The 24,174-nt window shown below is 40.3% G+C and overlaps 1 protein-coding gene across 6 annotated transcripts in view; it reads left to right on the top strand.

Moving 5' to 3' along the window:
• The window catches only part of acbd5a (acyl-CoA binding domain containing 5a), an 80,312-nt gene that overhangs the window by 12,039 nt on the left and 44,099 nt on the right, over positions 1 to 24,174 (top strand). For 4 of the 6 annotated variants that reach the window (XM_043690530.1, XM_043690533.1, XM_043690529.1 and 1 more), the window contains exons 2-3: positions 15,400 to 15,520; positions 21,876 to 21,948. In XM_043690530.1, the coding sequence (XP_043546465.1) occupies positions 15,400 to 15,520; positions 21,876 to 21,948 (194 nt within the window). Of the gene's footprint in view, positions 1 to 10,824; positions 12,093 to 15,399; positions 15,521 to 21,274; positions 21,362 to 21,875; positions 21,949 to 24,174 lie in introns of those variants that run through there. The other 2 variants (XM_043690534.1, XM_043690535.1) reach the window with 2 other exon arrangements.

Here is a 24,174-nt window from a genome sequence, read left to right as displayed (position 1 = left end):
TGTTCACTATAGAAAATGAAAATGTTGGCGAGGAAGATACAGAGATACTTGCATCTAAACTAGAAAAGATTGAGGTTCACAAGGAAGAGGTATTAGAAATACTGCAGTGTGTGAAAATAGACAAGTCCCCTGGGCCGGATGGGATCTATCCTAGGATCCTCTGGGAAACAAGGGAAGAGATTGCCGAGCTTTTGGCATTGATCTTCAAATCATCATTGTCTACAGAAATAGTGCCTGAGGACTGGAGGATAGCAAATGTGGTTCCCTTGTTCAAAAAGGGTAGTAGAGACAACCGTGGTAATTACAGACCAGTGAGTCTCACTTCAGTTGTTGGTAAAGTGTTGGAAAAGGTTATAAGAGATAGGATTTATAACCATCTAGAAAAGAATAATTTGATCAGGGACAGTCAGCACGGTTTTGTGAAGGTTAGGTCGTGCCTAATGAATCTTATTGAGTTTTTTGATGAAGTGACCAAACAGGCAGATGAGAGTAAACCAGTTGATGTGGTGTATATGGATTTCAGCAAGGCGTTCGATAAGATTCCCCACAGTAGGCTATTATACAAAATGCGGAGGAATGGGATTGTGGGAGACATAGCAGTTTGGATCAGTAATTGGCTTGCTGAAAGAAAACAGAGGGCTGTAGTTGATGGAACATGTACATCTTGGTGTCCAGTTACTAGCGGCGTACCGCAAGGGTCGGTGTTGGGTCCACTGCTGTTCGTCATTTTTATAAATGACCTGGATGAGGGCTTAGAAGGGTGGGTTAGTAAATTTGCGGACGACACTAAGGTCGGTGGAGTTGTGGATAGTGACGAAGGATGTAGTAGGTTATAGAGAGACATAGATAGGATGCAGAGCTAGGCGGAGAGGTGGCAAATGGAGTTTAATGTGGACAAGTCTGAGGTGATACACTTTTGGATGGAGTAATCGGAATGCAAGGTACTGGGCTAATGGTAAGATTCTTGGGAGTGCAGATGAGCAGAGAGATCTCGTCGTCCATGTACACAGATCCTTGAAAGTTGCCACCCAGATTGACAGGGTTGTTAAGAAGGTATACAATGTTTTGGCCTTTATTAATAGAGGGATTGAGTTCCGGAACCAGGAGGTTATGCTGCATCTGTACAAAGCTCTGGTACGGCCACACTTGAAGTATTGTGTACAGTTCTGGTCACCGCATTATAAGAAGGATGTGGAAGCTTTGGAAAGGATCCAGAGGAGATTTAAGAGGATGTTACCTGGTATGGAAGGAATGTCTTATGAGGAAAGGCTGAAGGCCTTGAGGCTGTTCTCGTTAGAGAGAAGGAGTTTGAGAGGTGACTTCATACAAAATAATCAGAGGGCTAGATAGGATGGACAGGGAGAGCCTTTTTCCCAGTATGGGAACGGCAAACACGAGGGGACACAACTTTAAAGTGAGGGGAGATAGGTATAAGAGGTAGTTTCTTTTGTCAGAGAGTAGTAAGGGTGTGGAATGCTTTGCCTGCAACAGTAGTAGATTTGCCAAGTTTAAGTGCATTTAAGTCGTCATTGGACAGGCATATGGACGTACATGGAATAGTGTAGGTGGGATGGGCTTCAGATTAGAATGACAGGGTGGCGCAACATCGAGGGCTGAAGGGCCTGTACTGTGCTGTAATGTTCTAAATGTTCTATATTTGTTTATTTCTGTAATAATTTAGTTGCAAATACCGTGGCCACTTTTTTATTAAAAAACAACTTTCAATCGTAAATTTTAAAGGTAAGCGTGTTTCCTGCCTTTAAAGTAACTGTATTTATAGCTTTTCACTCACTGTCAGTCCTGAAATGTTTTAAAAGCACACATCAAGCTCTAGCATTCCATTTCTTTTTGCTTATTGGACCATTTTTTTTTAATGTTGTGCATGTTTTTCATTAAGTTTGGTTTATGTAGTGAATTGGCATACTGTCTTTCCATTGCAAGGAAACAGATTTGAATCTATTCCAGAATAATTAAGGCATAAGAGTGCCCTCCATCTAGCCTGAATTAACATTCTCAGTGAGACAATCCAGAGAAGTAGAGATTTCTGAGAGTTAAACTTTAGAAGGAAGCTTTAATGCTGTGCCTAGCTCAGACTGGACTTAATCTATAATAAATACTGCTGGAGAAACTCAGCAGGAATGGCAACATTTTTGGGAAGAAAGCAGAGTTAATGTTTTGAGTCCTGTGACTCTTCGTCAGAGCTCAGAGCCACACAGAAGCAGAACTCATCGTAAGAAAATAAGTCTTTGGAGCAGAAATAGGCTCTCTTGGGCAATTAAAGGCAGCTTGATCCATATATTCACTACCCTCTGAAAAATCTGCCCCTCAGGTCCCTTTTAAAGCTTTCCTCTCTCACCTTAAACCTATGTGGTCTAGAAACCTGTAAATTTCTTCTTATTCATTTGTGGGATATGGATGTTGCTGACTGGCCTGCATTTAATGCCTCAAGGTGCCCTTGAGGAGGTGATGGTGAGCTGCCGCCTTGAACCGCTGCAGTCCACCTGCTATTGGTTGACCCACAATGCTGTTAAGGATGGAATTTCAGTGGCATTGTGGGTCAACACAAAACAGGTGGACTAGAGAGGTTGAAAAAGTTAGCTCACCACCACCTTCTAACAAATTTCTAACAGAATTAGACAGGGTAAATACAGAAAAGGATGTTCCCAAGGACCAGTGAGTCCAAACCAAAGGCCACAGTTTGAGAATACAGAGTAGGCCGTTTAAGACTGAAACGAGGAGAAATGTCTTCACCCAGAGATGCTGAGCCTGAGGAATGCTCTGCTACACAAAGTTGTTGAAGTCGAAACATTGACAGTTTTTATGAAGGAATGTAGATGGTTCTTAGAAATAAAGGAATCAAAGGGTGTCGAAGAAACTGGGGAAAAAGGGATCATCCATGTTCATGTTGAATGGTGGAGCAGCCTCATGGGGGAGAATGGCCTAATCCCTTATTTTCTATTTTTCAGTGTTTAAACTCTAATGGGCATAGACCTAAGCTGTCAGCCTTTCTTCTTAAGATAGTCATTGATCTTCATTGTATTCATTAGAGTTTAGAAGGTTGAGCGGAGATCTAATAGATCTAATAGAAGCTAAAAGAATCTAATAGAGATCTAATAGAAACTTACAAGATAATGCATGGGTTAGAAAGGGTGGACGCTGGCAAGTTGTTTCTGTTAGACGGGGAGAATTAGGACCTGTGGGCATAGCCTTAAAATTAGAAGGGCTCAATTTAGAATGGAAATGAGGAGACATGTCTTCAACCAGAGAGTGGTGGGCCTGTGGAATTCATTGCTACGGAGTGCAGTGGAGGCTGGGGCATTAAATGTCTTCACGGCAGAGATTGATCACTTCTTGATCTTGCAAGGAATTAGGGGTCACGGAGAGTGTGCGGGTAAGTGGAGTTGAAGTGCCCAATTGCCACGGCAGAGTGGACTTGATGGGCCAAATAGCCTTACTTCCACTCCTATGTCTTATGGTCTTACGATTATGAAGTTTTGGAGCCTGTCAAAATAATTTGGGAACAAGCTAACAAAGCAAAAGAAAGGGCATTAGTTTAGATTTTTTTCAGAAGTGCCAGATAATGGGCAATGAGCTTTGTTACGAAGGTGGATGTGGACTAGCAAAAGTTCTTGGAGATGGGACTGTTGAGAATCAAGGTGAGGCTTCTTGGACTGGATGAAAATGTCAGTGGATTTTTGCAGTTGGAAAAATAATCTCAAAATCATGTTTTGTTTTTGGCCGTGAGTTCATGAGAAGTCAAGATCACGTTACGTTAAAGCATTTCTTGTTCAGTGCACAGTTTATGAAATGACCAAGGGATGCAGCAGATGGAGAAAAAAGAAATTAAACAAATGTGGCTTGAGTGATGTTTCCAGGATGTGGTATTTTCAATGCGATTCATTTTGCTGAAAATAGCTGATCCTGCAATGTCTTATTTAGAGTTAAAAAGAAACCTTTCATGCATTTTCATTTTACGTAAAGTCATAGCGATGTACTGCAAGGAAACAGATTGTTCAGTCTAACTCGTTCTTGCTGACCAGATATCCAAAATTAATCTGGTCCCATTTGCCAGCATTTGGCTCATATCCCTCCAAAACCCTCCTATTCATACACCAATTGAGATGCCTTTCAAATATTGTAATATTACCAGCCTCCACCACCTTCTATGCAGCTCATTCAATACACACACTTGCTTGAAAATGTCATCCCTTCAGTCCCCTTTAAATCTTTCCCCTCTCACCTTAAGCTTATGCCCTCTAGTTTCAGACTCCCCCACTCTTTGGAAAAGATCTTGACTATTCACCCTATCCATGCCCCTTATGACCTTATATAGGGTCATCCCTCAGCATCTGATGCTCCAGGGAAAATAGCCTCAGTGTATTCAGCCTCTCCCTACAGCTTAAATCTTCCAATTCTGGCAACATCCTTGTAAATCTTTTCTGAACCCTTTACAACATCTTTCCTATAGCAGGGAGACCAGAATTGAATGCAGTATTCTACTCTTGAACTCTCTGGTCTATGTTTTGGTAACAATTATTGAAACAAATTAATAAGCATATATGAAGTGCACACTGACGCAGTTTCTATGCAACCAATAACTATAACAGGTTAGCTACTTTGGTTTTAAAAACAGAAGTGAAAGAGGTAACCATATAATTTTAATAGAAATACACAGCAATATTGTGTCTTATTGTGAAAAATGTATAGTAAGTGCTGATTCAAACATATAGGAAGGATTCCAGATTTGATTCTTCTGTGCAGATTTCAGACAATGATTTCTTTTGGGTGATACTGTGAAATTTAGGCAATATATGTTATCAGTAAACTTAGTGTAGAATGTAAAATTGGGAATCTGGCATGTGGAGCATTTTAAATTTTTTGCTTTAGCTATTAAGTGAATTAGATTTGGAATAACTTTAAATTAACAATCCTATTTCAGCAGACCTTTAATAGTATTAGCTTGAAAGAAATATTTTGTATCAAATGAAGAGAGAGAACATTAGAAAAACCTGATTGGTTAATTGAACTGGTTGCACACTTGGTCAAGATCAGATTCCAAGTCTGGTCTGCTCTGATAGAGGATGTTTTGAATGTAAATAAATCATCACTTCAAATTGTTTTTTTTTAATGTGTATGAAGTTCCCCTCCTTAGGTAATGACCCAATGAACATGAAACGAGTCATTTTTAGCAATGCTTCACACATTAATCTTCCTGGTGAGTGTTGTAGTGCAACCAATTTCATAATTTTTTTTGCTGTGAGAATTGACGTCCTTTTACCTTTTAGAAGTTAAGGAAATAAAGAACATTTCTAAAGTACACTGGCTGTAGAAACACTTGATTATTATTTGTCAAGCATTTCTTAAGTCAAATTCTATGCGAAGACCACACTAAAGGTAATACAGTATACCTGTTGAATGTTATAAACCCAGAAGATATTTTGCCCATTGAGTGTGATCTGCACTTTAATGAAATCGTGATTAATATAATAACATTTGACTCCACTTTTCCTGCTTTTATCGTACTCCTTGATTCCATGACTGATTTAAGAATCTGTGTTGGCCCTGAATATACCTAATGACCATGTCGATACAATCCATGAAGTGCAAAAATGGTCAGAATAGACCTTGCTAGTTGAAGTAAGTGCTTATGGGAAAGAAAATCTAAGTTAAATTAGTGCGTGCAAAGCATCAGCTATCTTTTTTTTAGAAAGCATATATGTGAAGATAATGTTTGAAATAAAAATAGAAACTGCTGGAAAAGCTGGCAGGACTGGCAGCATCTTTGGGGAGAAATCAGAGTTAATGTTTCGCGTCAAGTTCCCCTTCAGAACTGATGATAGCTAGAAAAATGCTTATATGTAGAAGGTCGAGTGGGGACGGGGTTTAGGAATAATTGGCAGGTGGGAGTAGAGCCCAAACAGAACAAGAATAATTGGATGGACACAGGAATGGATAATGATCTGGCTAGGAGGGTGTATAGCTATTAACAGGGACTGTTAGTGGCTAACAATATGTAATAGCCGACTATGTGATAACAAAGCCTGGTATGTAGTATTGAGGTGAGGACATGGGAGAGCTCAAGCCCGAAGGTTGTTGATATTGGGTCTGGAAGGCTGTAGGGTCCCCAACTGGAAAATGAAGTGCTGTTCTTCCGGCTTGTACTGAGCTTCACTGGAGCACTGCAGTGAACCTGAGACAGAAATGTTGGCCAGGGAATAGGATGGCGTGTTAAAGTGGCAGGCAATTGGAAGCTCAGGATCTTTTTTTTGCAAACTGAACATGTGTTCTGCGGAGCAGTCACCCGGTCTACGCTTTGTTTCCACAGTGTAGAACAGACCACATTGTGAGCAGCAAATGCATTTGACCAATCTGTGTGACATGCATGTAAAGTACTGTTTTACCTGGAAGGTGTGTTTGGGCCCTTGGATACTGAGGAGGGAGGAAGTAGATGGATAGGTGTGAAACCTTCTACTGAGGTTGCAGCTGAAGTACCATGAGGCATTGGGAGGGTGTTGGTGGTGAAGGAAGAGTGGATGAGGATGGTCCCTGTGGAAGGTGGACAAGGGAAGAGAGGGGAATATGTGTCTAGTATATAAACGTCTGCATACAAATCAACATTTTCCTAGCTGCCATCGACTCTGAGGAAGGGTCACTCGACCCAAAATGTTAACTCTGACTTTTCTTCACAGATGCTGCCAGACCTGCTAAGGTTTTCCAGCATTTTCTATTTTTGTCTCTGATTTAGAGCATCTGCAGTTCTTTTGGTTTTGAAGAATAAATTGTTTGTTGTTTGAACAGAGAGATATCTCTGAATGTAATACTTTGAACGGAAGATTGAATTTTTAAAATTTTAATATTTTGAAATCTTAGTTGTACAAATTAACTCTAAATTCTGTTGAAATAGAGAAGGGAATCGGTCTGTTGATTGTATTTAATTAATGCCTAGATGTAGGGCATTAACAGAGCAGTCATTCATTTGAGCTCCTATTAATTAACAAAAACTAAAACTATTTTATTAGTTAAGGGGTTATATGCTTATAATGTTTAACTGTATATCTAAACTGAAATAACTGCACAGAGGTCAGTATCCCGTCACCAAATCACCCTTTATTCACAGGTACATAGTACACTCGCTGTGGCCAGCCAGCCGGGAGGCAATCCTGGAAGTGGGGAGATTCTGAATCTCGTGTTTATATCTGTCAGCCAGGGCTCCCTGATTGGGTTTGTTAACCTGGGCCAATCAAGGATCTCAGTCAATAAAATTCACCTAGTTCCGATCACTGCACTTCTCCCCACCCCAAAGTCCGAGCAAATAGGCCTGGTCTTTCTCATATAGCTTCATCTGTGATGTTTACGTCCCAGGTACAGATCTACGGACTTGGACTCTGACATGGGCGGCATGTGCCTGACTGTAGCCTGTCTCTCGCATCCAGAGCATCTTGGGAGAGCTTCCTCCTCTTCTTCTGGTAGTAGCAATATCCATCTCAAACTCTGAGGTTTCCTCAAAACTAGACGGAGGGGGAAACTCTACAGTTTCTGATAGGCCTTCTAGCTGTTGTGAGGGGCAAGGTATGTTTTGCTCCTACCCTGTTGGTAAGGTAACAGCTTTCAGGTGACCCATATGTTTGTTCATGACAGCCTCACCTCCTGAACTTTGTATATCATGGGACCTGACCTTGTATAGATCTTGCCTCTCACCCATGCAGAGCCATTTCCATAGGTCTGGAACCAAACTTTATCCCTGAAGTTAAACCTCCTCTCTTGCTTAGAGGAAGCATGTGGCTAGCATTGGCGTATCTGCTGCCGTTTCACCCTACCCACCCCACACATCCGGGTATATTGCGTTTAACCTGGTGTGGAGTCGTCCTCACGTCAACTCTGCTGGAGCTGTCCCTGTAGTTGTATGAGGGATGGTCCTATAATTGAGCATGAACTAGGACAGTTTGGTATTGAGTGAAGCTGTAGGTTGTTTCTTTAAGCCTGCCTTTAACATTTGAACTGCTTTTTCTATCAGACCATTGGATGTTGAATGGTACGGACCTGTCCAAACATACCAAATGTCATTTTACTTTAGGAAATACAGTACTCAAATTCTCTCCTGTTAACCGACGTCCCATTGTCCATGACCAATACTTCCAGCAGTCCGTGTATCACAAATGAAGCTAGCAGCTTTTCACTCCTCTTTCCTGAGTTTGCCGAATGCACTCTGTGCATATCCAACCACTTGGAACATGCATCCAAAAGGATCAGGAACATTGAGCCAATGAAAGGAGCTGCATAGTCGACATGTAACAGAGTCCAGGGTTTACCCAGCCACTTCCATGAATTGGGGGAGGGGTGTGCAATTTTTGTCCTTGTTGGCACTGTGGTCTCTGCCCACCAACACAGCTATGACAGCACACAATCCTGGCCACCAGACATAAGTTCTTGCAAAGCAATTTAGTTGTTTCAACTCACATGAAGGTGGACTTACCAAGGTGTGCACCCTCTGCATACCAGCCTATGATTCTTTTGATTCAAGTCAGGCCTTGTAGGACTCTTTTGTCTTGATTGATTGGCCCAGGTTAACACCCCCAATAAAGATTCTCATAGTCATTAAGATCCATCTGGCTCCTATCATAAAGAAATACAAGTATATGTCACCCTGACTCCATCCCTCCTCTTCAGCTGATTTTCTGGAAATTAATAGGGGATTCTAAGTTGTGTAACTCAGACTGTATAAACTAATAATTTATTGGTCAGCCTGCTGTTGAATATATTTAGGAACTGTTCATCAAAATCCTTCATCATGCTTTTGCAGTTACGAGAATCATAGATTCTTAGATTTTTGGGACTGTAGCTTTAAATGGAGATTAAGTAAGCTTGGCCATGTGACTTTTATTGCTCTCTGGCTATGAGAAAGCCGAAGTAGTTTGATTGTTCAAAATTAAAGGTAGGTCACGAATGTTATTCTGAGAGAAGAACGTGCAAGGTTGCTTTGTATTTATGCTTGTAAGTCATAATGTAGCAGCCTCTGCGTTTATGAGGAATTGAGCCCAAGTTTCCTAAAGTCCCAGAAAGCTCATGAAGGTAATGAGTTGTAAACAGTCATCCAGTAAGCTCTCCTTTTATTTCAAAGATTAAAGCAATTATGGCCAAGTTTAGCTAATTAGGAGCATTTCTATCAGAATTTTAAAATTCATCTGATTCAAGTTGTTGTGTGGAAGAGAGCCTGGAACACATTTTTGAAATCAGGCTCCTGGTTACCCGACAAATTGAAGAATACCTCCATATAGGGTTCTGTGCCATCAATCAATTTGACAAGGTGAGCTATTCGAGTCAGAAACGGGAAAGCAATGTCTCCTGCAAGAGAGATATACCTTGCAACAATTTTGGATAATATATCCTTATTTAATTGTGATAAATCAAGACCAGACTTTAGTTGAGTATACTGGAACCCACGTGAAGTTGGAGCAACTGTGGATTGTTTGTTAATGGTCTGTAATTCCATGGAGCATCTGATGGGTGATGAGTATAAAAAGAGAATAACATTTTCAGTCATGTGAAGTGTAAGGTGCCTCCAAAAAGAGAGTGTTTAGCCCCCCATCTTATTTTATTCATTTATTACAGGAAAACATTTAATTAAAACGTGGTCGAGAAGAATACTGAGACACAGGCTGCTAGAGTAGATGAGATTGAGCTTCATAAGGAGGTGGTATTAGCAATTCTGGAAAGTGTAAAAATAGGTAAGTCCACTGGGCCAGATGGGAGTTATCTTAGTATTCTCTGGGAAGCCAGGGAGGAGATTGCAGAGCCTTTGGCTTTGATCTTAATGTTTTCATTATCTATAGGAATAGTGTCAGAAGCCTGGAGGATAACAAATGTTGTTCCCTTGTTCAAGAAGGGGAGTAGAGACAACTCTGGTAATGTAGACCTGTGAACCTTACTTTGGCTATGGGTAAAGTGTTGGAAAGGCTTATAAGAGACTGGATTTATAATCCTCTGGAAAGGAATAAGTTGATTGGGGATAGTTGTCAAGGTTTTGTGAAGTAGGTCATGCCTCTCAAAACTTGAGTTCTTTTGAGATGGTGACCAAACAGGTGGATGAGGATAAAGCAGTTGATGCGGTGTATATGGATTCCAGTAAGGCATTTGAGAAGGTTCCCCACGGTAGTCTATCCCATGGAGGCATGGGCTTGAGGGTGATTTAGCAGGTTAGATCAGAAATTGGCTAACTGAAAGAAGACAAAGGGTGGTGGTTGATAGGAAATATTCATCCTGGGGTTCAGTTAATAGTGGTCTACCACAAGAATCTGACATATGGTGTGTTAGCTTTTATTGGTAGAGGGATTGAGTTTCAGAACAATGAGGTCATGTTGCAACTGTACAAACCTCTGATGCGGCCACATTTGGAATATTGCATACAGTTCTGGTCACCACGTTATAGGAAGGATGTGGAAGCTTTGGAAAGGGTCCAGAGGAGATTTGCTAGAATGTTGCCTGGTATGGAGGGAAGGTCTTCAGAGGAAAGGCTCAGGCTGTTTTCGTTAGAGAGAATTGAGACATATCAGACAATCAGAGAGTTAGATAGGGTGAACATTGAGAGCCTTTTTTCCTCAGATGGTGATGGCTAGCATGAGGGGATATAACTTTAAATTGAGGGGTGATAGATATAGGACTGATGTCAGAGGTAGTTACTTTACTCAGAGAATAGTAAGTGCGTGGAACGGACTGCCTGCAACAGTAGACTCGCCAACTTTAAGGGCATTTAAATGGTCATTGGATAGGCATATGGATGAGAATGGAATAGTGTAGGTTAGATGGGCTTCAGATTGGTTTCACAGGTCGGCACAACATTGAGGGCCGAAGGTCCTGTACAGTACTGTAATGTTCTTTGTTCTAAAATCTTGTCATTTTTTTCAATTATTAACTGGAAATTCAAATCTTTTTAAAAATGATTGGCCACTGGGAGATTGTAGCAATGCTTGAGTCTCCAAACAATTGGGAAATTCAAATGTTTAGAATTTACTTTGTTATGTATACTCTACTAATCAGAATTCAGTTTATCTAAGCCAGAGTAAAGGTCAAGTCTCGAGGTCGGCACGTCTGCAATGGACTTTGGTAAATTTAAAGCAAAAATACAGAACGGAGCACAAATAGTATTCTTGCCACTTGCACAACCTTTCAACTGTACCATGTCAATGTGTTGGTTTTGGGTGAATATTAGAATTAAAATCCTGACAAGAACATTAATTACTAGCACAAATCTTTATTTTGGCATCTCTTAACTCTTCAAGTCTCTGGTGTTAACTGCCCTGGTTATGACTAAAAATCAATGACATCTGAATTTATAGGAGTAAAGGAAAAGGAGTAAGGCAGTCAGCCCCTCGAGCCTGTTGTGCCATTTGCTGAAACCATGGCTGATCTTTGGCCTATACCCTTTTAATACATTGTGCTTAACAAGAAAAATCTAGCTCTGATTTAAAATCAACGTCTGATCTAGCATCAACTGCTGTTTGTGGATGAGATTTTCAAATATCTACCAACCTTTCTGTGTACAGCGTTTCCTCACATCTCTCCTGAATAGGCTGGCCCTAACATTTAGACTCTGCCTCCCTAGTTCTGGTTCTAGAATAGCCAACTAGTGGAAATAGTTTATCTTTATTGTGTCCTTTCCTCTTGCTTAGTTGCACATGGAATAATCCCCTGCTGCCTATGGAGAACAAGATATTTGACTTTGATCACGTATTATCTTGCTTTGACATCCATAGCATTGTGATTTTCCATAACTGAAGTTTATATTTGTAAATGTTAAGACTCCTCTTTATTCTCTGATAACCACAATGTGACAGGGAAAGACAGATCATGCAGACGTAGGAGTGCTCCAGCAAGAAATGTAATATTGCAAACAGCTAAGGGCCAGAAGGCTACCTCCCATCATCATGGACAGGAAACTGTAAAATTCCTCCTTTTGTAAATAATTTAAAGAAATGATAAGATGCCACATGCATTCTTTCTTTTCTTTTTCCTTTGTTACTGTTTTGTGAAAGGAGAGATGCACTGAGAAGGTTCGCTAAGATGACCCCAGGCGTGGAGTATATATTCTTATGAGGGTAGGTTGAGCAGGTTGAGCTTTTACTCATTGTGGTTGAGAAAAATGACAGGAAATCTTATTGCATGAGATTCTTCAGGGACTTGACTCCGTAAATGCAGGGAGCCATTTTCTCCTTTCAGAAATTCTAGGACCAGAAGGCATGTCAGAGTAAGAGGTCATCCATTAATGACAGATGAGGAGGAGTGGAGAGGCTGGGTCATTAAGTATATTTTTAATGAGCAAGGAAATTGAGGGTTGTGGTAAAGTAAGATACTGAAGTTGAAGATTATCAGATTAGCCAGCCATGATCTAATTGAATGGTAGATAAGTCTCAATGGACAGAATAGCCTACTTCTAGAACAAGACCAATAAACAGTACAGCATAGGAGCAGGCCCTTCAACCCTCCAAGCTGATGCTGAACTGTACCTATGTCTTATGATCTTAGCCAAACCTGATGTTAAAATAGAATTGAAGGCTCTTTTTTTCATAAATAGCAATAAATGGTTGTGATTATAGACATATGGCAGGGACTTAACGATTTAAGGATATTTGATATTTTGGAATGAGAGGATAATACATTAAATGACCCAAACTCCATTGCTCATTGGGGAAGAGAATTTAAAGACTAGTGTTGCTCTGAGAGAATTCATTCTATCTCATTTTTGTCTTAGTTGGGGAATCCTCTTATTTTGAAATTGTATCTCCAAGTTCTAGATATCCCCTACGAAGCGAAACATGTTCTAAGCGTCAACTCTGTCAAGAATGCTGGTTTCAGTTAGATCATCTCCCATTCTTTGAAACTCCAATAAGTATAGGCTCAATCAGTTCACATTTTCCTGGGAAGACAAGTCAGGTTCATTCCAGCAGTCCAGTCAACATTCTGTAATCTGTCTTCAGAACAAGTGTGTTGCTGTTTAAGTCAAGTGACCAAATTTGCACATGTGGTTTTACCAATATCCTGTACGGTAGTAGTGAAACTTCCCAAATGTTATCATCATAGTCATAGAGTTATTCAGCATAGAAACAGGCCCTTTGGGCCACAATGTCTGTGCCAAAACAACAAACAAAATTACACTAATCCAATTTGCCTGTACCTGATCCATAGCCTACTATTTCCTGGCTTTTAAAGTACTTATTCAAATGCTTCTTGCATACTTGTTTACTATTTATTATTATCTTATGTCCGACGTGTTCATTTAGGCAGTTCCTGTTCAAAACTCTTGCTTCTCTCTTTCCCTTTTCATTCTTTCAATGCATTTGGTATGCTTTCCTTTATTTGTCAGAGTATTGACTACAGGAGTTGGAAGGTCATGTTGCAGCTGTGCAGGACATTGGTTCGGCCAATTTTGGAATATTGCATGCAATTCTGGTCTCCTTCCTATCGATGGACATTGTGAACCTTGAAAGAGTTCAGAAAAGATTTACAAGGATGTTGCCAGGCTTGGAGGATTTGAGGTATCGGGAGAGGTTGAATAGGCTGGAGCTGTTTTCTCTGGAGCATCGGAGGCTGAGGGGTGACCTTATAGAGGTTTATAAAATCATGAGGGACATGAATAGGGTAAATAGACAAGGTCTTTTCCCTGGGGTCGGGGAGTCCAGAACTAAAGGGCATAGGTTTAGGGTGAGAGGGGAAGGACATAAAAGGGACCTAAGGGGCAACTTTTTCACGCAGAGGGTGGTATGTGTGTGGAATGATCTGCCAGAGGAAGTGATAGAGGCTGGTATGGTTGCAACATTTAAAAAGCATCTGGATGAGTATATGAATAGGAAGGGTTTGGAGGAATAGGGGCCAGGTGCTGGCAGGTGGGACTAGATGAGGTCAGGATATCTGCTCGGTATAGACGAGTCAGACCGAAGGGTCTGTTTCCGTGCTATACATCTCTGACTCCGTAATACTTGACTTTCAGCATGTGAGTTCCCCATTCAATTGCCAGTGAAAGCAGTGTTTCAGTATTTATTTGTAGTAAATTCACGCATAACATTTTTTTTAGATATTCTGTAATCAACCTGTTCAGAAACATTTTTTCACAATTCTGGAGCAGGTGGGATTTCAACCCAGGTCTTTTGGCTTAGAGGTAGTGACATTATCACTGCACCACAAGTGTCTTAGCACAATTCTTTTAATGCCATTCTTATACTCCACTTTGCTGTTATTCTAATATCTCTGTGGATGCTCGGGCACTGAGCAAGTTTGAGGAAGAGACAGACAAATTTTTAATTAGTAATGGGTTAAAGGGTTCTGGACAGTGGGCAGACAAGTTGAATTGAGGTCAAAATAAGATCATCCATGATCATACCAGATGGCGGGGCAAGTCAAGGGGCTGAATTTCCTACCGCTGCTTCAAGTTCTGATGTTCCTATCCCACACTTGACTCATTTGCCTGTCTCCACAAGTAACTTCATCCCCAATCTTCATCTGGTACTCCTTTCCCAGGCCACAATCCCCTATACTCAATACCTGTTAACCCTCTTTGAGCCCAGTAATTTTTAGCCCCAGTTCTTTCCATCATTCCTCTGCTACCCCTTCCCTAGTCCAAAATCTATGAACCAATCAAGTACGTTACCTACCATCCTTTTGGGGAATTGGCTTATTGTTGTGGTAAGAAAGATGACATTACTGAACTGTGGGCAATTGCCAGGTTTGTAATGGGGCAGAATGGTGATGTGGCAAATAATTATATCCAAAGTTTTCCCAGCAGTGCCCAGCAAATTAAAGCTCTATAACTGATGACTACTCATCAATTTCTGTAGAGTCGGCATTTATATCTACCAAGGTGCTATAGATAAGTAATTTTCACACGTTACACACTATTTTAAAAAAGTTCTTAAACAGGAGACCAGGAAGTAAAGCTTAACAAAAAGACCAAAAACGCTTGCACTCTCTAATTTTGAATATATTTTCTTTTTGCCAACAAACTTGCATAAATGTTCACATACACAGGTAAATATGTAAATGAGTATGCAGTTCACTTACCCAATCATGATCTCTATTGCTCATTTTGCTCGTCAAAATTGCATTAACCAAGTTAAGATTCCCACTTAGCTAAATGAGGAATTTATATTGAACCATCGTAGTAAAGATCAATACCTTGTCGGTTCTAATATGAATTGAGAATTGTTAGATTTTGATTCATTAATTTGTGGCAGCAAATGTAGCAATTAGGCAGGCACCTGCTGATTGTTGCCTTCTGTTTTGATATTATAATTTGTGGAAGATTTAGTATTATTAGATTTCATTTGCAATGTGATTTGCAACAGTTTTAATTGATTTTTGAAAAGTGAAAATGTTAGACTAATTAGGTTTTTCAAATGTCTTATTAAATAGGTTCATTTCAACCATCAAATGAGCTAATGCTGAAGTTCTACAGTTACTACAAGCAAGCAACCTTGGGGCCCTGCAACACAACCCGACCTGGCTTCTGGGACCTTATTGGCAAATACAAATGGTGATCACAATTGCTATATAGTTTACTGATTGTGTACAATTGTCTAGCTGTACTTGCAGATACATGGGAACATCACCCCCTGCAAGTTTCTCTTCAAGGCACGCACCATCCTGACTTGGAAATAAAACATCAGCCCTTCACAGTTCCTGGGTAAAAATTCTGGAACTATCTCCTTTACACTCCAAAAACTATTGCGTTCATGAAAGCAGCTTACCACCATTTTCTTGGGCAATAAATGCTGGTGTAGTCAGTGAAGCTCACATCCCTTTGAATGAATAGGAGTAAAAAGGGGAGAGTTGAATGGATAGGTCCAGATGGAGCTCAGAGAGAGATGAAACTAGTAGATAAACAAGGAGATTATGGATAGCAGGCCAGTTGAAAAGAAATGCTGAATATGGAGTGATAATAAGAGCGAAGAGTGAGAAAATGGGTGAGCTATACTAAATCAATCCATATAATGTGATAACGAGCCTAGGAATACATGAGAACGGATAATTTATAGCTGTGTCTCCAATTGTCTCCACATCCCTCCTAACTTCAGCATTAGCATAACATAATTTCCTAGCAAATAATCGTTCTAACAAAGACCCACCAGGCTTAAAACAATAACTCTGCTTTCTTGTCATAGATGCTGCCAGACCTGCTGAGTTTCTCCATCAATCTCTGTTTTTGTTTCAGATTTCCAGCATCCACAGTTCTTTTGTTTTATTTTAGATTAGATTAGATTATTTAGTGTGGAAACAGGCCCTTCAGCCCAGCAAGTCCACACCGACCCGCCGAAGCGCAACCCACCCAAACCCATTCCCCTACATTTTACCCCTTCACCTAACACTACGGGCAATTTAGCATGGCCAATCCACCTAACCTGCACATTTTTGGACTGTGGGAAGAAACCGGAACACCCGGAGGAAACCCATGCAGACACGGGGAGAATGTGCAAACTCCACAGAGTCAGTCGCCTGAGGCGGGAATTGAATCCAGGTCTCTGGCGCTGTGAGGGAAAAGTGCTAACCACTGTGCAACCACTGGTGACATAACATTTAATATGAGAACCAGGCCATTCAGGCAGTGATGACAGGTTGCAATTCTTCCCAAAGGAAAGGAGAAACCTTTCCTGAATACAAACTGTTGAGGCTAAGTTAATTGAAAATTTAAGAACATAACAATCTCAGTTTAAAAGTAAAAGATTGGTATATGAAGTTTGATACAGATTAATAATGATTTAATTCAATAGTAGAGCAGACTTGAGGGAATGAATGGTCTACATCTTTTATTATTCTTTATCATGAATTGTTACATAAGAAACATGCATCTTTTTATAAATTATTTCTGATTGGTGCTTCTACTGCATTTGCAATCACTGTACTTGAATACTGCTATGGACAGTTGCTGAATTGTAGTTAAGTTGATCATATCCTTTAATTTATTGCTTCTTTCTCAAGATCATAGATTGTGCTTTTCAAATCCCCTATAAATTCCTAATATAAAAATTTAAATTTTATATTGGTTAACTTTATTAATTTGACCACATATGTTTTGTGGGTCTCTGCTAGTACAAAACTAAATTGCTGCATTGTAGATTCTTAGTTTGTGTGAATTGGTTAGTAAATAAAAGGGATTAAAATTCAAAAGCAACTCCTTGACTCAAAAATACATTCAGATATTTCCTAAAGACATAAGGTGTTCTGTATAAATGCAATTTTTCCTTAAGTATGGCCCAATTCTGTCTTGCTATAAAGAATATCTTTTATATACATTTAGTAATGGTTGGTAGGTGATGGTAGGTAGTAGGTAAAAACAATGACTGCAGATGCTGGAAACCAGATTCTGGATTAGTAGTGCTGGAAGAGCACAGCAGTTCAGGCAGCATCCAAGGAGCAGCGAAATCGACGTTTCGGGCAAAAGCCCTTCATCAGGAATAAAGGCAGAAAGCCTGAAGGGTGGAGAGATAAGCTGGAGTAGGGTGCAGGTGGGGAGAAAGTAGTTGATTTTGGCATAGAGATCTTGATGGATTTTTAACACTTGCAAGTTGCCCTCCATCAGGGTTACAGAGATCACAATTCTGATGTTCATGTATTTTGAATTGCTTCTTATGAAATAAATCATCCTTTATCTTTAAATCAGAACTCATCTACCCTGGTCAATCATAAATATCAGCTTTAATGTTCGACCAATGTTGGCTGGAGAATGTGGTAAAGGGATTTTTTTTCCTCATAGTGGACGTGAAATGCTCCTGACTGACAAATGCATATCTGTTTCCTTTATGCATAGTATTGTGATGTAGAAGTTGCATTTCTCTAAACAAACACCATGGTTGCTGAGGTTAACCTTCACTAAATTTTCAGTGATAACTGTTTTTTGTTTGACTTTTTTAATGTTGTGTTCATTTATTGTTCTTCTAATGTTCCTGGTTTCTTTTTGTTTAAATTTTAGCAGCAGCAAGCAGATGCTGGGGAAAAAGATGAATAATTGTTTTGTCTTTGTTCCCTGACAGTTATCTAAGAGAGCTGAAATAAATCTGTTCACTGTTCAATAATTACTAGGTTTAGTACTTCAACAAATGTGTTTGCCATGTATGAAGTAACATTGGCTTTACTCCCTGTCCAACCATTAATATTGCAGCTAATGACTAGTCTTTCCTTTTGTTAAAACTGCCTTACTTTTAATGGGAAATATGAAATTAAACTTGTGAAAGTTTCTCCCACATTAAAAGTTCACCATGTTCAGAAGGTCACTATGAAATATGGTACTTTGAGATTTCCAACTATTGTTTAAGCAGAAAAAGTTGCAGTAGCTCTTATGTGCCAAAGTAAGATGATAAAGGGGAAAATTGCAGTTTCATAAACTGGTCAAGACCAGCAGAATATTAACTTTTCAAAATTAATGACTAAACTATAAGTAGCGTGAATGTTTTAAGATTTTGGGTTATTTTTTGTTTAAATTTAGAGGAACATTGTATGCCCATGGCAGCTTAAAAAAAATCTTGTTCAGATATGTTTATGTTATTTTATGGAAAGATGCTAAATGGGGATTAAATGTTTCCTCTTCGAGATGCTTTGGGAGTGGTAAACAATCTTCAGCTTTTGCAGATCTGCACAGCAATGAAAGAGACTTACTAGCATTTGTGCAGTGCTTTTCACAACCTCAGGCTGTCAAAGTGCTTCACTGCCAAGATTTGCTAATTCAACATCTTTGGTTTCAAGGTTTGCACTTCCATCTGTTGAGGCAGAAGGCTATATTTTTAAAATCCACTCCAGTGATTTGAATACATAATCCAGGCTGTCACTTTTCTTGTGGAGTTCTGACAAGTGCAGTATTGTTAGGAGGTCTGTTTTTGGACTGTGGCCTCTACTGTTTCATTTGGAATGAAAGATGCCACAGCTGATTACAATACTGACAAAGACATTCATCGAATGTCCTTGGCAATGTTTATTTCTTATCCAACATTACTATGCTAGATTTATCTGGTCAGCTCTCACTTGTTTGTGGGACCTTGTGCACAGCATTATCTGGCTTATTGACTGTACTTAAACTGCTTCGTTGATCATGAGGTGGTTCTTGGATATCCTGAATTTATGAGAGAAGTTGCTTGGATGGAAGTTGACTCTTTATCAATTTTGCTGAAAATGTGTTGCTGGAAAAGCGCAGCAGGTCAGGCAGCATTCAAGGAGCAGGAGAATCGACGTTTCGGGCAAGAGCCCTTCTTCATGCCTGAAAAAGGGCTCATGCCCGAAACGTCGATTCTCCTGCTCCTTGGATGCTGCCTGACCTGCTGCGCTTTTCCAGCAACACATTTTCAGCTCTGATTTCCAGCATCTGCAGCCCTCACTTTCTCCTCTTTATCAATTTTCCCTCTTTGCTTGATTCACACAGTGGGGAAACTGCATGAGGGTCACATCATAGCTAAGTCGAGAGTGTGGCGCTGGAAAAGCACAGCTGGTCAGGTAGCATCAGAGGAGCAGGAGAATCAATAAAGAGTCAACTTCCATCAATAAAGAGTCAAATTCTCTCAAATTCAGGATATCCAACAACTACCTGATGATCAACCAAGTAGTTTAAGTAAAGTCAATATGCCAGATAATGTGCTGCACAAGGTCACACAAACAAGTGAGACCTGACCAGATAAATCTAGCTTCGTAATGTTGGGTGAGAAATAAACATTGCCAAGGGAATTCGGTGAGTGTCTTCATCAGTATTGTACTTTGCTGTGGGATCTTCCATTCCAAAAGGAAACAGTAGAGGCCACAGTCCAAAAACAGACCTCCTAACAATACTGCATTGTCAGAACTCCACAAGGAAAGTGACAGCCTGGATTATGTGCTCAAATCACTGGAGAGGAACTTAGAAATATGGCCTTCTGCCTTAACAGATCTAAATGCAAACCTTGAAACCAAAAATGATGCATAAGCCCTTTGTTCAATCCTTCAGGGACACAGGATGCCAACTTGTGGATTGCTTCAGGGAACATCTCTGGGACAGCCACATCAACCAATCCCACCGCCCCCTGGCTGAACACTTCAATGCCCCCTCTCACTCACTCCGCAAAGGATATGCAGGTCCTGGGCCACCTCCATCACCAAACTCTTACCACCTGACGCCTGGAGGAAGAACGCCTCATATTCCGCCTTGGGATCCTGCAACCACACGGGATCAATGTAGATTTCAGCAGTTTCCTCATTTCCCCTTCCCCCCACATTATCCCAGTCCCAAGCCTCAACTTGGCACAGCCTTCTTGACCTATCTGTCACCTTTCCCATCTATCTGCTCAACCTTCCTCTCCGACCTATCACCTTCTCCCCCACCTTCATCCACTTATCACACTCAGTTACTTCCCCCCCTCCAACCTCACCCCTCTTCCATTTATCTCTCAGTCCTCCACCCCACAAGCCTCATCCCTGATGAAGGGCTCATGCCAGAAAGGTCGATTCTCCTGTTCCTCCGATGCTGCCTGACCTGCTGTGCCTTTCCAGCACCACACTTCCGACTGATCTCCAGCATCTGCAGTCCTCACTTTCTCCTCACCTCATAGATGGTAGAGACCTGCTGGATCACATGGCTGTTGCATAGTTTCTGGGTCTTTTCGTTTTGATTCATGAGCCAGTATCGCAGATCTTTTAGATCTTTAACGTTGCTCCATATTAATTGCACTATAATACACAGCTTCTATTTGTTTAGAATCATGTAAGAACTCTGAAAATTGTTGTTTTGAGTTAGACAATGATGAAGTCCAAATGAACAAATTTGTTTCGTTATAGATAATAGTCCAATGATTTGTAAATTAGGAATTTAAATTCATTTGGCTTTTTTGTTGGATAAAATAAAAACAGAAGGACGAGCCATTCAGTCCCTCTAGCGTGATCCATTATTCAATAAGATTATGCTGATCCAATCTTGACCTTAGCTTCACTTTTCTGCCTGTGCTTTAGAGACATTCTCTCCGTAGATCAGAAATAGGCTGGCTTTGGCATTTAATGTATTCAGTGACTCGGCCTCCAAAGCTCTCTGAATAAATAATTTGTAGATTTATCACACTCTTAGAAAATAAATTCCTTCTATTCTCTGAAGTAGTGACACTTTATTTTGAAAATTTGCCTTGTAATTGCAGATTTCTTCATGAGAAAACAACATCTTTTCAATTTCTTCCCTGTCAAGACCTTCAGAATATTATCTCTTTTGTAGCTATGGGTATGTTTGCCGAGTTGGGAAGTTGATCTGCAACTGTTTTTTCCTCAGTCTAGATGACATCTTCAGTGCTTTGGATCTTCCTGTGAAGTACTGCTGTGCTGTTTTCTGGAATTTATTTGGTTCAGTTCCTGCGACTTCTGGTTGTTCGTTGTAGTGGTTGGTATATTGGGTCTAGGCCTATGTGCTTTTTGATGCAGTCCGTGGATGAGTGCCATGTTTCTAGAAATTCTCTGGCTGTTCTTTATTTAGCTTGTCCTATGATCGTTGTGTTGTCCCAGTCGAATTATCTCTTTTAGTAAAATTAACTGTCTTTCATCTCTACCGTAAATATGATATGCCCAAATTGCTCAGTCTTTCATTATAAGACAATCTCTTGATTCCAGAAATCAACCTGGTATAAACTTTCTCTAAACTGCCTCTGATGTGGAGATATTTGTGTCATTGAGAGTAAAAGTTGGAGGAAGAGGAAAGAGCAGAAAATTTCATTTGTCAAGTTGGGCATTTCCTTTAAATTTTAAGTTGCCTGACATCGTAATAAATTCTTTCCACTGGGCTTTGAAGATTTAAATTTGAAATTTGCTGGATGTGGTTTAATATGATTGGAGCTTGAAAATTGGTTTGCATTTTGTCATAACTCATTAAAAGAAATGCCTTCCTGTGTTTATATTAGGGATGCTTGGAATTCCCTGGGAGACATGTCAAAAGAAGAAGCTATGATTGCCTATGTTGAGGAAATGAAAAAGGTAGGATAAATTATCGCACAGATTTTTGAAGCTCAGCTGATAACTGTGACTAAACCACAAATGTAATTATACACTTTCAAGGATCCATGTAAATGTTGAAGTATCCCAGAATGTGTCTGTTATTCCAAGAAAATGGTTGTTATAATTGTGAAAGCTGCTTTTAATTTTTGGGATTAAGGGAACAATGTGTGAATAAGTAAAGAAACTAATGACTTTTCGGTACTTGGATTCCATTGTGGTGTGAATTCATATAAATTATTTTGCATTGATCTTCAGCAGGGAATATGAAGTGCCAGAGACATAAGGCAAGCCAGAATCACATGGAATAAATTACTCAGTGGAACACAAGTTTACAAACCGAGAAAGCTCGAAGGCCTAAAGGGAATGAGGGAGGGAGCCAGAAGGATGGATAGACAATAGTGGGAAGGAAGGACCCAGACAGAGAGACAAGAGACAGAAAAGCAGGGAGACAGCCAGATGGATGGGAATGTGGGAGCTACACAAACGGGCAGGGAAGAGGAAGGTGGAGTTGGACATTCGGGTATTAAAGGAAGAGGTGCCATAAATTGGAAAACTGCCAATTCCAGTTTTGTTTCGGGTAGAGATGAGAAACACAAATTCTAAACTTCTAATCCAAATATTTATTTTTAGGAAAGCAAGACTAGGGATGCTGAGATGAGGTAGGAGTCAATAAAAGGGAAAAACATACTTGACTTCATCCTCACTGATATGTTTGTCACAGATGCATTTGCCCACAAGATGCTGTGGGCAGTCAACAGCAGGAGAATGGTACTTCAACACAATCTCCAACCTCATTGCTTGGCAAATCCCCCACATTACCATTACCATCCAGCTAGGAGTTCAAATCTGATTCAAAGAAGAGAGCAGGAGGACATGCCAAGAGCAGCATTGGCCATAACTTTAAAAATTAGCAGTCCAGCTGTTGAAACTACAAAACCTGACTACTTGTATGATAAATGACAAAAGTAGCAAGTGTTAGAGCTAACAGCTTCCCAACCAGTGGATCTGTTCTAAACTCTGGAGTCCTGCTGCATCCAGTTGTGAATGGTGATGGACAATTGTAAAACTCCACAAATAGTTCTGTGCTAAAGATGGGAGAGCTCAACATATCCATACAAAAGAGAAGACTGAAGCATTGTCAGCAGTTTTCAGCCAGAATTGTCAAGTGAATGATCCATCTCAGATTCCTACAGAATCCGCAGCATGCCAATCTTTAGTCAATTTGATGCACTCCATAGGATATCAAGAAATGGCTGAAGGCACTGGATACTGCAAAGGCTGTGGGCCTTGGCAACACTCCAGCAATAGTATTGAAGATATGTGCTTCAGAACTTGCTGTGCCTGTATCCAAGCTATTCTAGTATCGCTATGACACTAGAATCTATTTGACAATGTGGAAGCATGTCCAGGTCCTATGGACAAATCCAACCCAGCCCCATACTACTTGTCCATCAGCTGATCATTAGTAAAATCATGGAAGGGCTTTTCAACAGTGCTGTCAAGCAGTATCTGCTTAGCAATAACTGACACTGAGCTTGGATTCTGCCAGGGCTACTCCGATCTTGACATCATTACAGCCTTGTTTCAAAAATGAACAGAAGAATTGAATTCTGGAAGTGAGGTGAGAGTGACAGTCCTTTAACATCAAGTCTGCATTTGACTGAGAATGACATCAAGGAGCCCTAGCAAACTGGAATCAGTAGGAAAGTTCTCTAAGTACATGCGTATCACAAAGGAAAATGTTTATGCTTGTTAAAGGTCAGTAATTGGGGCTCCAGAACATCTCTGCAGTTCCCGAGCACAACCATTTAATTTGCTTAATATGTCAGAAGTGGAATGTTTATTGGACAATTTCTAAAATCGCTGGCAATTCCTCAGATAGTGATGTAGTCCTTGTCCATACACAGCAAGATGTTGGTGATGGAGTGGGCAACAGTTGGAACTTGAACCCAGCCTTACAGATCCAGGGTAGAGACACTACAGCTGTGCACACAAGGGCTGAGAATTCAAATTTTGCATTGACTGTGGCAAGATTTGAACCACAGTCCCCAGAATATTAGCTGGGTTTCTGCATTAATAGTCTAACAATAAAACCATTATTGTCCATCAATGCCCCCTCTGACCTATCACCTTTTTCGTCACCTTCATCCACCTAGCACTCTCCTAGCAACCCCCCCCCCCCCCAATCCACCTATCGCTTTCCCA

The sequence above is a fragment of the Chiloscyllium plagiosum genome, chromosome 5 (assembly GCF_004010195.1).
Source record: "Chiloscyllium plagiosum isolate BGI_BamShark_2017 chromosome 5, ASM401019v2, whole genome shotgun sequence".
Lineage (NCBI taxonomy): Eukaryota > Metazoa > Chordata > Chondrichthyes > Orectolobiformes > Hemiscylliidae > Chiloscyllium > Chiloscyllium plagiosum.
This window is presented reverse-complemented; position numbering and strand designations above follow the sequence as displayed.